Consider the following 14003-nt stretch of genomic DNA (forward strand, 5'->3'; position numbering starts at 1 on the left):
TCTCCTCCTTCTTCTGTACCTTCATCCGATCCTATAATAGATAATGATCCAACTGATGATGAAGTAGAAGATGAATCAAGATCCGAAGGGGATACTAATGAAGATACTGAGGTTGACAGTGATGTCCATCAAGAGTATGTAGATATAAGGGCATCCAAGAGGCATTTCAAAAGGTCACAAATGAGAAGTAGAGGTACTAATTCAGATCATATTAATGTTGATGAAAAAGGTTCAGATATAGGGTATGATGAGACAAATATTGGTATTAGGGAAAACTTAGTTGGTAAGCTAAGAGGTGATGAACATTACTATCTAAGTGATGAAGCTGCTAGCTTTGAAATAGATGATGAAACAGGTTGGGGAGATAGTGAAGAGGTTGATCAAGTAGTGCATAAACTTGTTAGGAGGAAGAAAACCCCAAATAGAGTTGTGTTTGATGCAACTTCTGAAAAGATTGTTTAGGAATTAGGACTGGTTTTTGGAACTATTGAAAAATTTAGAGTGGCAGTGACAAGATATGCAGTCCAAGAACACATTCAAATTGAAAAATATGTGAATGAGTCTGGCAGAGTTAGAGTGAGATGTTGTAAAAAGACTTGTCCTTGGTTGTTGTGTGCAAGTAAGGATAAAACTATTGGAGATGTCATTGTTAAAACATACAACCCTGTCCATAAATGTTTGACATCAACTTATAACTATCTTTGCAACTCAAAGTTTTTGGCCACCAAATACAAAGAAAGAATAACTCAATAGCTAAACATCAGCATTGTGTTGTTGAAGGACATTATTAGAAATGAGTTGGATATTAATGTTGGTAGGACAACAGTGAGAAGAACTAGGAGTAGAGTGTTACAAGAGATCATGGGTGATCACATTGTGGAGTATGGTAAGATTTTTTATTATAAAGATGAAATTTTAAGGAGTAATTCAGGTAGTACTTGTGTAGTGAAGGTTGGAGAAGAAGATGAAACTGGACATAAATTTTTTGAAGGATTTTATGTTTGCTTCAATGCTTTAAATAAAGCATTTTTTGGAGGTGCTAGGAGGTTGATTGGTTTTGATGGGTGTTTTCTCAAAGGTGTGTGTAAAGGCCAGTTGTTAGTGGCAGTTTGTAGAGATGGAAACAACCAAATGTTGCCTATTGCTTGGGCAGTTGTTGAGGTTGAGAATCAGTTTACCTGGACATGGTTTCTTAAACTAGTGAAGAATGATCTTGACCTTGGAGAAGGGCATCAACTATCCATCATTACTGATATGCAAAAGGTAATTATCTTACTGATCTTTGTTGTTGAGTTTTGCATTTTAATTATTCTTTTTATGTTATGTTGGTTTGTTAGGGACTAGAAATTGCTGTTGAAAATGTATTGCCACTGGTTGAACACAGAAAATGTGCAAGACATGTTCTTGTAAATTGGTGTAAAAACTGAAAAGGAGTTGAAAGAAGAAGAGTGTTTTGGAGGATTGCTAAATCTACATTTGAAGCTGAGATGAAGGATAATATACATGCAATGAAGAAATTAGGACAAAAATGTTTGGATGATCTTTTATGGTACAACTTGAATACATGGTGCAAGAAGTATTTTCAAGACTATAGCAAATGTGATGTTGTGGACAACAATATGGCAAAAAACTTTAATGCTTGGATACTACCTGCAAGGTATAAAACAATAATCACAATGCTTGAGGAGATAAGGGTGAAGATGATGAAAAGAATTAGTGATTTGAGAGAGTTCTCAAACACTTGGATCACTAATATATCTCCTATGTCTTTGAAGATTTTGCAAGAAAATATTGAAAAGTCTATGCAATAACTTGACTTGGAATGGAGAAAGAGGTTTTGAGATTAAACATCATGGATTTACACATACTGTGGACATTGTTAGTAGGAGCTGTAGTTGCGGATCCTGGCAGCTCAGGGGCATTCCTTGTCCTCATGGTGTTGCTGCCCTTCATTACAAGGAGTTGGAATCAATCTATTATGTGGCTAGTTGTTATAGCAAGGAAACGTACCTCAGCACATATGCCCATTTTATTCAGCCAATGAATAAGATGAAAATATGGCCAACATCAAATAATCCAATTGTAAAGCCACCAAAGATCAAGAAGTTGCATGGAAGACTAGGTAAGGTTAGAAGAAATGAGGCAGATGAAAGCAGAAAAACTAGAAAACTTAGCAAAAGAGGTGTTGTTATGACTCGTAGCAAATGTGATACATAAGGACACAATAAAAGAGGATGTCCTACAAGAAACCAAGTTGGTCCAAGTCAATCAACTAAACCATTTTCTCAGGCACATGTACTTTTATTTGTTACTTTCAAATGTAAGTTATATGTAGATGTATTGATAAATTAATATACAGGCTACTGAAAGTGGTAGAGGAAGAAGCGCAAGAAGAGTAGCAGGAGGCAGAGCAAGGGCTAGTAGTTCAACTCAACCACCTAGAGCCTCTTAATAGGCCACCACAAATAATGAAAGTGGTAGAGGAAGAGGCACATGAGAGTTTCAAGTTCTATAGGTGTTTCAACTTAATCACAAGGAACTGCTACGAACACAGAGGTAATATATCTAATTATTATATCATTTTTAGACAACATAGATATGCTTTAATATTTTAATTTCAAAGTACAGACTGTAAATGGTAGATGGAGAGGTACATGTAGAGGATCAGGAACATGTAGAGAAAGAGGAATACCTCAAGAAAGAAATGTGAATGAAGGACTAAGTAGAGGAAGGGGAATGACTCAACATATTCAAACTAGTTCTGAAGCAACCTGCAGTGGAAGAGGCCTAGAAAGAGAGAAGAGATCAATAGAACATGAGGACACTAGTGGAGGACAAACAAGACCTTTTAAAAGGCCAAAAATGGTAGGTGTTGGCATATACCAAGCTGAAGATGGATTTACAACTCTCAATGTAAGCTTACAACTCTCAATGTAAGTTTACAATTGTCAATGCAAGCCTAAATATCTTATATTTGAATGTGTATTTATCTGACTAAGCAGCCTGGATTGCCAAGTAGAAAAGTCATCAATATTGTACAAGAGTGACAAAGAGGGTTGATGTTGTTACTGGTGATATTGGCTACACACCAGTACGTGGATTCAAATAGAAGGGGAAGACAACTATTACCAGTAGCAATCTAGAAAGAATGAGGGCTGAAAAGGTTATCCAAACTAAGTCTGCAGCTGCTGCTACTGCTAATACCCAAAGCCAAACAACTTCAAGTAGGATGACTTTTGTGCCATGGAAGTAGGGCATCTTGATGTTGTCTTGTTCATTTTGAAAAACAAAATTTAATTATGTATATTTTGGTGCTGTTTTTGGTTGAAATCAAACTCAATTTTACGTGTAACCAAACAGAACTTGAATGATTATGTTGAAATGAAGTCCTCTTTTTGATCAGTTTTGTTGTTGCCTTTTTATTTGTAGTTGAACATATTTTTAAAGTTTCTCAAATGGTTGCCACAATAATATAGACAAGAGAACCAAATACATTAACAACTTGTTCAAATCATAACTATTTCAACAACAAAGACCAACAATAACTTGAGCATTCAACAACTTCCATCCTTCAGGTTACACACACCTACAACTAGTAAGATCAAGACAATTAGCTTAGCTTCTAGTTACACACACCTACGACTTCAAAAACTTGAAAGTAACTAAAGATGTCTATGGAAATTTTGGTTGCACACACCTACGACTTCCATCCTTCACATTCTTGGTTAGACTTAAAAATAGAAAACACACAATAATAATCAAGACAATTAGCTTCAAGTTACAACATTTGCTCTTCTTTTTCTCCTTCGTCATGACTTGGTTACTTTCAACACGACTTTCATAAGATGCCAATACTTCTTCCAACTCCTTAATTCTCTTTGCTAATCTCGGAATTACGTACTTGGATCGTATATCAACATCTTCACGATCCCTCCATCTAAAGAAGTTGCACGCATCCTCCTAAAATATGCAAAAAACAAATTAAAGAAAAATACATAAACAAAAGATCTCCATAAAAGAATTAGGAAACATACACGATAGCGTGGACAAGACCAAAATCTTCAAGCTAGATTATGCTCCGACCATGAAGTTTGCATTGATAGTAAGTCACCATGTTTGCATCGTAATTTCACTCGCAACATCGGATCATTCTCATCATTACAAATACGATTCAACATTGCATTTGACATTTTCAATCAAAACCTAATCACAAAATTCAGAAGAAACTAAACCATAAAAAACTTTAAATTAACGTTTTATATTGGAAATTAAAAGATAAAATGAATTCCTACCTTATTTTCTTGGGAAAGATGATGAAGTCGTCAAACAGAGAGAACCAACGTTAAAGAAAAATACATAAACAAAAGATCTCCATAAAAGAATTAGGAAACATACACGATAGCGTGGACAAGACCAAAATCTTCGAGCTGGATTATGCTCCGACCATGAAGTTTGCATTGATAGTAAGTCACCATGTTTGCATCAATTTCACTCGCAACATCGGATCATTCTCATCATTACAAATACGATTCAACATTGCATTTGAAATTTTCAATCAAAACCTAATCACAAAATTCAGAAGAAACTAAACCATAAAAAACTTTAAATTAACATTTTATACTGGAAATTAAAAGATAAAATGAATTCCTACCTTATTTTCTTGGGAAAGATGATGAAGTCGTCAAACAGAGAGAACCAACGTTGATCTTGCTATGGAAAAAACCATGAAATCGAAAAATTAGGGCTACCAATGGCTATTTTAGGTTTAAAATTGGGGAAGATGACATAAATTGAATAAATAATTAATAATAAAGAAAGAAAATGACACGCGGCACTTTTAAACTGGTCCATGGCAGTGAAAACACTGAATGACGCGCCTCATGTGCGGGTAACAACCCAGACGAAGGAATGAGTCAAAATGGCCCATTTACAACGATATTAAATAGTTCTGTAGGGGTGATAGGACACTTTGAAAGTTAAGATGTCTTTATGCAAATACGGGACAACTTTAATTGTGTCTTTATGTCTTTTCTCAAAAAACAAAAAGAAAGAGAAAAAGTGTGTTGTTAATGAAATGAGTGATTTCTTTATAATATGATTTTGAACAATTCAGTTTTTAAGGTTTAGTTACACTCTAACTAAGGTCCATTTCTTTAATATGATATCAAACTAAAGGTGATTCTACCCGATAATGGGTCGCCTTATTGAAATAACACACACATTAAATGTCCAATTTTTTATCGTGAAGGAGGGTGTGATATAGTCATACATCGATGTTTAATGAGATGATGGTCTCCTCCTCATATGGTCTTGAAAATTTTCTTCTCTTGAACTAGTTTTTGAATATAATTTGAGTTAGACTCACGATCCATTTTGTAAACAAAAAAACAAGGAAGAACCAAGAGGTGGAGCTCTTTCCTTTTTTTTTTATATTTTTTATTTTAAGGGTTTGTTTGGTACAAACGAAAATAAAATATTATTTTTAAAAATATTTATATATAATTTAGCCATTTGGATAAGCACTATAAAGGTGATGGTGGTCGGGGTGGGTGAGGTGAGGTGCGGTGTTGATAATTAATTTCGAATGTCATTTATATGATTTATTTTTCACAGTTTCTCGAGGTAATTTGTTATTATTTTGATTTTTAAGCAATATATTTTCTTACCAAAGATATTTTCAGAATAATGACCAACCAAATATCAATATATATATATTGAAAAACAAATTCAGAAAATATTTTTTAAATTACTTGATAAAAATATCCCTAACAATGTAAAGTTTTATTTTTATTTTTGTGGTTGTTTTCACACAAGTCAATCGACTTATCCAGAATTTGAATTATAAGAGGATTTTTTAAGCATCTAAGAATATTCATTATGTTGGAAAAGATTAGATTCCAAAATGCAATTATCTATTGGTGTGATAAATTAGAATCACATGCAGTGGCAGCGCCAGGAATTTCTCAAAAAGTAAAACTAATGAAATTCGAACACACGAGCACTTCTTCATTCTAAGGAGTGAAAACACTGAGCTATATCAACTTGTTATGTTAAGGGTGTCCAAAATATGTTATTTAATCATTCCGTGTATTATTTTACTTGTATATACAATATTTCTTTCCGACGAAGAGTGTCCAATTGGACACCTGACCACCATGTGGCTATGCCACTAATCACATGATAGTGTAATTTCATAAGTACAAATATGAAAGGTGAATTGTATGCAGTCTTATTCTTTCTTTATGGTGATAGAAATTCTAAAGCAAAAATAATAGTGAAAAGTTATACTGAAAATAATGAAGAAGAGAATAATAGCAATAACAAATAATACGATAACTTATAATAATAATAATAATATATATATATATATATATATATATATATATATTAAACTAACAATTAAAACAATTTGTTTAGAATCAATTCAACTTCATCAACTTTCTAATGAATATTAGAAGAATTATACCAACAAGATGATACAAATAATGTTGATATTTAAGTTTCAAGAATAAACTGGAGGGTGGTGATGGTTGGGGAATATATTTAGAATAAATTTTCAAAAACAAGGAAAAGAGCCTTATCTTTTTTTATTCTTTTGCCTAACAATATACAAAGAAAAAATCACCCAATATAATTACATATCTTACTATCAATTACAATACATTGGATATTCATCTTTTTTTTGGTTTATTAGGTGATTTTCAAAATGTACTAGTCTGATTAATTCAACTTTCTAATGTTATGCAAGGCACATTAAGGAGGACGTGATTCCTATAATACGTTTCTCTTAATACTAAAGAAATTGAGATTTTCAACGAAATTTTCATTAGAAATTCATCGGAATTTTACTTGTTGCAATTGTTTCATATGAAAAGGTGGTCCATCGCAAATTTTGAGTTTTTTTAGTAATAACTATATATTTCCAAAACTCAAATCGAAAATATATAATGAAAAAAGAAAATCGTATTCATCTCATCACGTTACTTAATGGTCAATTTTTTTTTTATTCGCTACATATATATTGTGGAACAACTTGTGAGAAGCATAAATGTAAAATGCTTCCCATGGGTGGTATGTACAATTTTGCATTCATTTACAAGTTTTTTTTTATGCGGAATGGTCTGATAGACCCTTATACTTGTATGAGTTTGTATTCTGAACTATTCTACTTGATCATTTGTCAACTGAACCCTTAAACTCGGTGAAACTAAGCATTTTAAACCCCTTTCGCTGTGTGAACTTCAAAACACTTGACAAAAATGACATATCATCATCCACATCACATTTTAAATGACATATATCACGTATTATTATTTATTTTTTAAAAAATCTATTTTTTCTTTCTTTTTCACTTCATTCCTTCTTCATCCCTTCACCTCTCTCCATTTTATTTTTTTTACATTAGAGATACATCACAACCTTCCATTCTCACTAGTATCATTATATTCCTAAATAACTAACAATTATCATTCTTTTTTTTTTTTTCGAAATTTCTTTCATTCACAACTTTTAATCGTATTTCTTTTACCAACATTTACATCTACTACTTGAACCACCATAAATCTATTTTCCTCATTGGTGTTAACGAATAGCCATTAAAATACATCAATATACTCTAATATTTGTACACAATTTTACATAGCGCATTTCACCTAATTTCACCAAGACATTCAACAATCACTTTTCATCTTTCAAGATTGTTGAATCGTTATCACTTTATGAGTTATAAATTACCCCGAAAATAAAAGGAAAATACATATCTACAACAACAATACAATTTCATTTCTATTCCCGGGAGGAAGAAAATGTGAAAAGAAGAAGAAGAGAAACAAGAAATTGGAAAGGGTCGGAAAGGGGAGAAAGAAGAAAAATGGGGGTTTGAGAGTAGAAAGAAAAAAAAAGAAATGGGGATGGGTGGGTGGGAAAAGAAGAAAGAACTGAAAAAAGTTAATTTTCTTATTTTTGATCTTTTTATTCTATTTTTAAAAAGAAAAAAAATTTATTTGTAGTCTAAAATTTGATCTTTCACGCTCCTTCTATGTGTGACATCACACATTTGTGCCAATTCAATAATTAAATTGTCACATAAGCTTGATCAACGATAAAAAAGGCTTAAAATATAGAGTTTCATTGAGTTTAAGAGTTCGGTAGACAAATAGTCAAGTAGAAGGGTCCACAATACAAACACATACAAGTAGAAGGATCTATCGGACCATTTCGTTTTTTTTTTTTTAAAGAGAGCTTTATTAAGTTAAAAAGTTGGGAAGCAGTATCATTGTCTATTAGTCATGATTCAAATAAATTTAAAAAGTAGCCGTATAAATGAATGCAATTGGAAAAAAAACGACAATAATTGCCTATATATCCCTAATTACTAGGGTAATGCACCAATTAGTTTTGGTTTCATTTTCGTATATCCAACTTTAAACTCATAATCATAGATAATTAATATCTAATGACAAGTTTATGTTAAAGGCGTATCATAGTGTCATAATCAGAGTCAGAGATTTAGGGTGTGTTTGGTATGAAGGAAAACATTTTCCGGAAAATATTTACTAATTTTCTCATGTTTGGTTGGGTTAAATGTTTTCTAAATCAACTCATTTTCCTCAAATTTAAGGAAGATGACTTCCCTTCAAAACTCAAGGAAAACATTTTCCAAAACGCCCTTCCAATTTCAAATTACAATTTTTTTGTTGAGGGTAGGGACAAAATAATTAATTGATTTAAAAAATATTTTCAACTTCAAAATTTTATTTTTTCATCCCGATCCTCGACCCCCCTACCCCCCCCCCCCTCCAAAAAAAATTGAGTTTGTTTTTAAAAAATATTTTCAACTTCAAAATTTCATTTTTCCACCCATACCCTCGACCCTCCCCCCACCTCCAAAAAAAAAATTTAACTTTGTTTTTAATAAATATTTTAACTTCAAAATTTCATTGTTTCACCCCTACTAGCCCACCCCCCCGCTCCACACAAATTTAAGTTTGTTTTTAAAAAATATTTTCAACTTCAAATTTTTATTTTTTCACCCCTACCCTCGATCCCCCCCCCCCCCCCCCCCCTAAAAAAAATTAAGTTTGGTTTTAAAAAATATTTTCAATTGCAAAAATTATTTTCTATTCTAGTAAAAATAAAATATATTTCTCAAAAAAAAATTCATTCATAAATCAAACACTAAAAATCTTTTCCGAAAATATTTTCTACTCACCAACCAAACATGAGAAAATAAGTCAAAACTCTACTTGTTTTCGAGGAAAACATTTTCCTTCATACCAAACACATCCTTAATCATGTGTTCAATTTTTTTTTCTCAGTTATATTAAGGATGTAAAAGATTAAACAGACACTAATGATAGCTAGCATTTAACCTCCATGTATACGATATAAGTTTTTAGCAAAAAATGTGATAATCAAATCACTCCGCCCATGAATTGTTACTAGTGCGGAGCCACGTCATCATAGGTTGAAGGGTCAGTTAAACATCTGCCATCAAAAAATTATATTGTGCTTATCATAATATTATTTTTGCTTACATAAATCATTAGAAACAAAAAAAATTCCACCTCAAATCATGGAAAATTTTGTGTTATAAAATATGATTTTTCCATCTTATTCTCATCGAATCAGTTCACTAGAAAAATGCATGATGGACAACACATTTTCATTAAAATATTGAAAATAGCCAATGAACATTTTTTTTCCTCACTGATTCAATCAAAACATATATAGCCATTACTGAAAAATGTCCGGTGGGAAAATAATGACTATTTAGTAGTTATGATAATTGATACCAAACACAAAATAATAAGCAAAAAACTCACTTATTTCCTCAAACAATATTTTACCAAAAAATATTTTTTTTCGTACCAAACACACCTAAGACGAAAACTAACATGAAGAATATTAGTATAATAAATTGATTGTGTTACAATACTTTAAGAAAGAGGTGACAGCCCACAAGAAAAAGAAAGTGAAATAGTCATACTCCTTTGTGCGTCTTTCTTTCTTTATATATATATTTATATATATGGTTGTCCAATTCAACTTAACAATCTCAAGTTAAAACCAACTCTTTAACTTGTCCTTTCTAAGTGTTCTTTTTTTCTAGCCAAAACACAAATACTAAAAAAAAACCAAACATATATAGTCCAAGTTGTTTCAAGTATATTTGGCAATATGCATCTTCATTGTGTAACACCAAAACCAGAAAATGGTGGCACAGACTTGATGGAAGCTTCGACGAATTCGCCTAATTCGTCGAAGCAATATGACAAGTCATGTCTTGCTTTCCCTGTCCAGATCAAGTCACAACAATCTTTTTTACAAAAGGCCATGTACCCTATAACTTTGAAGGTCAATTTTTTTTCTCTTGTTAACCTTTTAGTACTTACTTGTTGCTTTACATGTAACAAGTAGATTGTGTCAGTTATGTGCTCTGATCTAGAGGCAGAGCTACATGTAGTTTAAAGGGGTAACTGAACATTTTTTGTCGGAAAATTCTACTGTATAAATAGAGTAATAGAAGTTTTCTGACTCTGCTCTTATTGTAATTCTTTAGTGGTTCAATGTTATGTTGCTCGAACTTTCCCAAAAGTGTTGTAGGCCCCGTGCATGATCTAGGGGCGGAGCTAGGTAAGACTGAAGGGGTGGTTTGGATGCACCTTCTTTGATGGAAAATTGCCATGTTTATACATGGTTTAAATTACTTTTTTATCTAGAGTTTACTTTTTCATATTTTTTAAAACCCCTTAGTGAAAATCCTGGCACTGGCACTAGCTAGATCATCGCAAAATGTATAGGTTTTGGAGGATCCGACACACAGACACCCTGATGTATTTTTGAAAAGTCCGAGCAACATAGGTTCAATATAATCTTTGCTTATGTCTTCATTTTAAATGTGCAGTTTGAAGAGATTGTTTACAAAATTAGTCAAGAAAACAAAGGAATGTGTTGTGGAGGACCATCAAACACAAAAGAAAAGACTATACTAAATGGAGTGACAGGCACTGTGTATCCAGGAGAGATGCTAGCTATGTTAGGCCCATCAGGTAGTGGCAAAACCACCCTCCTAACAGCACTAGGAGGGCGTCTTTCGGGCAAATTATCCGGGAAGATTACATACAACAGCCAGCCATTCTCGGGTTCAATCAAACGTAGAACAGGATTCGTGTCACAAGATGATGCCCTGTATCCTCATTTAACAGTAATTGAAACACTTCTGTTCACAGCTCTGCTTAGGCTGCCACAAAGCCTCGATAGGGACGAAAAAGTGAGACATGTAGAGCATGTTATTGCAGAACTTGGATTAAACAAGTGTAGAAACAGTATGATTGGAGGGTCATTGTTTAGAGGGATATCAGGTGGAGAGAAAAAAAGAGTTAGTATAGGACAAGAAATGCTGATCAACCCGAGTTTACTACTTTTAGACGAGCCAACTTCAGGACTTGATTCGACAACAGCACTCCGGATCATTAACACAGTTAAACGACTAGCAAGTGGTGGTCGTACTGTGATCACAACGATCCATCAGCCGTCTAGTCGACTTTATTATATGTTTGATAAGGTAGTGTTGCTCTCTGAGGGATGTCCTATCTACTATGGTCCTGCATCAACTGCCTTGGAATACTTCTCCTCTATTGGTTTTTCCATATCCATCACTATCAATCCAGCTGATCTCTTGCTTGATCTCGCGAATGGTAATTAAAACATTCCACTTTAACACACTTGAAATGAACATGTTTCCACATAAATGCCAAATTCTGACAAAATTAAACTTGAAGGATCCAATTTGGTCAAATACCTAGGGACAAACTCCTGTGTTCCTTTCATTACGGTATTTTTGGCTTCTTAAAATCTATTATTGGTCTTTCAGGAATTGGACCGGATAACAAGAATGCCAACGATCAAGGTGACAGTATTGCACAGGAAAAGAAGTCGGTGAGAGAAGCTCTCATCTCCGCGTATGAAAAGAACATTTCTACAAGGTTGAAAACTGAAGTATGCAGTTTAGATAACAGTAGTTACAGCTACACAAAGGATGTTTCTACAAGTAAGTTTACAATTTACAATGAAAAAAAAGTAACTTCAAACCGTTCATCGCCTTTATTCAGTGCCTAACAATAGCTATCGTTGGGTCTATCGATGCAGGAAATGGTGTGAAATTAGAGCAATGGTGCACAAGTTGGATGCATCAATTCAAAGTACTACTTATGAGAGGGTTAAGGGAGCGAAGACACGAGAGCTTCAACAGGCTTAGGATCTTTCAAGTTATAAGTGTAGCATTTCTTGCAGGACTATTGTGGTGGAATACTCCAACATCCCACATTGAAGATCGAGTAAGAAATTATCCGTTCACCTTATGTCATTTGCACATACGAAAACATATAATTTACTATAATCTTTACGCTAGGTTGGTCAAGTAAACAGAGCTAATCTTTTGCCATTTCAACAATCAGGCCTTGTTACATGTTACAATGTCCTAATAATAACAATGACACTTGATTTCCTGTTTTGCAGATTGCAATGTTGTTCTTTTTCGCGGTATTTTGGGGGTTCTATCCACTCTACAATGCAGTTTTCACATTTCCACAAGAAAGAAGAATGCTAATCAAAGAGAGATCATCAGGAATGTATCGTCTCTCGTCATACTTTCTAGCCAAAACCGTGGGAGATTTGCCTTTAGAACTAGCATTACCAACAGCATTTACGTTCATCCTTTACTGGATGGGAGGGCTCAAACCTGATCCAACTACCTTCATCCTATCTCTCCTAGTAGTCCTCTACAACGTCCTCGTTTCACAAAGCCTCGGACTAGCTTTTGGTGCCTTACTAATGGATGTTAAACAAGCCACTACATTAGCATCAGTAACAACATTAGTATTCCTAATTGCTGGAGGATACTACATTCAACAGATTCCTCCGTTCATCGTTTGGTTAAAATACTTGAGTTATAGTTACTATAGCTACAAGTTGCTTCTAGGGGTTCAATACAATGACAATGACTACTATGAATGTTCAAAAGGAGTCTACTGCCAAGTTGCAAACTTACCTGCCATTGAATCAGTAGGCTTAAACAATATGTGGATCGATGTCTCGGTCATGGCTGTGATGTTGATAGGCTACAGAGTTGTGGCTTATCTAGCACTCACTCGTGTACGATGATGATTCGAAAATCAAAGAGGAAGATCACATAATTTAGGAGCAAAGTTGAAAGAGTTCAATTTTTCTGCAACAAAGGAAGTAAGGATGTTAGATTTAGATTTTGATCATGTAACACAAATTTTGATGTGCTACTACTACTACTCTTGGCAATATTTTTGCATACAACTAACTTGGGAAAATTGAAATGCTTTGGAGAATAAATCTTTGCCCCTCTTTTGAGTATACTGAGTAAACAGACAATAATAGATTTTGTATAATGCAGAAGGTTTGACCGTGTGAGAGGGTTTAGAATATTCAACAATAAGAGAACAAGAATAGAGAAAGGAGAATGAAAAATGTAAATATAGAAATAATAATGTATGTTCATGTTAATCGTCATGATATAAATGAGAAAATAAGATAAATAACCACATAAAAAAGGATACTACAATTACATAAAAACTATTCCATTTATCAATATAACGATCCTTACATATATTTCTACCTTTCATTTCAAATTTAACCATGAGAATTTTTTAAATATATATAGAACATTTTAAAGAAAAGTGAGGATCCCAAAAAATTAGGGCCCAAAATAATGCTTTAGTAGCTTTATAGTCGAGTTGGCCTTGAGTTTAGATAGAAAATACGAACACCTAATAGTTCAAGTATGAACCTCGTAAAAAATGATCATTCAAATGTGCTTTTGACCATCATCTTTATAATATACATATACTATACACAATATATATAAGCGAAACACATAAATAATAGAGTAAATGCTATATATTTCGAGTCTTCGACCATATCATTATAATTATAAACTAGATAATCCAAGAGTACATTTAAATAAATTTTTC

The 14003-nt window shown here is 33.2% G+C and overlaps 2 protein-coding genes across 2 annotated transcripts; both read left to right on the plus strand.

Moving 5' to 3' along the window:
- Window positions 1–861: 861 nt before the first annotated feature.
- Window positions 862–1427, plus strand: LOC125814750 (uncharacterized). Its single transcript, XM_049494211.1, has 2 exons — window positions 862–1263; window positions 1338–1427. Exons 1-2 carry the CDS (start codon window positions 862–864, stop codon window positions 1425–1427), a joined length of 492 nt encoding a protein of 163 aa, XP_049350168.1.
- An 8680-nt stretch (window positions 1428–10107) lies between these two features.
- On the plus strand, window positions 10108–13260 carry LOC125814698 (ABC transporter G family member 14-like). Its single transcript, XM_049494170.1, has 5 exons — window positions 10108–10356; window positions 10907–11699; window positions 11876–12052; window positions 12151–12338; window positions 12520–13260. The coding sequence occupies exons 1-5, from the start codon at window positions 10180–10182 to the stop codon at window positions 13162–13164; spliced, it is 1980 nt and encodes a 659-aa protein (XP_049350127.1). The 5' UTR covers window positions 10108–10179; the 3' UTR covers window positions 13165–13260.
- Window positions 13261–14003: the final 743 nt, after the last annotated feature.

Source organism: Solanum verrucosum, unplaced genomic scaffold, assembly GCF_900185275.1.
Source record: "Solanum verrucosum unplaced genomic scaffold, falcon-dt-bn FXZP01000268.1, whole genome shotgun sequence".
Lineage (NCBI taxonomy): Eukaryota > Viridiplantae > Streptophyta > Magnoliopsida > Solanales > Solanaceae > Solanum > Solanum verrucosum.

What these genes read in the sequence shown, in the direction of transcription:
- LOC125814750 (XM_049494211.1), top strand. Translation starts at nt 862, where the DNA reads ATGGGTGATCACATTGTGGAGTATGGTAAGATTTTTTATTATAAAGAT. An exon ending in TCATTACTGATATGCAAAAG is followed by an intron (nt 1,264 to 1,337) that starts GTAATTATCTTA and finishes TTGGTTTGTTAG; the next exon opens with GGACTAGAAATTGCTGTTGA.
- LOC125814698 (XM_049494170.1), top strand. Translation starts at nt 10,180, where the DNA reads ATGCATCTTCATTGTGTAACACCAAAACCAGAAAATGGTGGCACAGAC. An exon ending in CTTGCTTGATCTCGCGAATG is followed by an intron (nt 11,700 to 11,875) that starts GTAATTAAAACA and finishes TTGGTCTTTCAG; the next exon opens with GAATTGGACCGGATAACAAG. An exon ending in CACAAAGGATGTTTCTACAA is followed by an intron (nt 12,053 to 12,150) that starts GTAAGTTTACAA and finishes CTATCGATGCAG; the next exon opens with GAAATGGTGTGAAATTAGAG.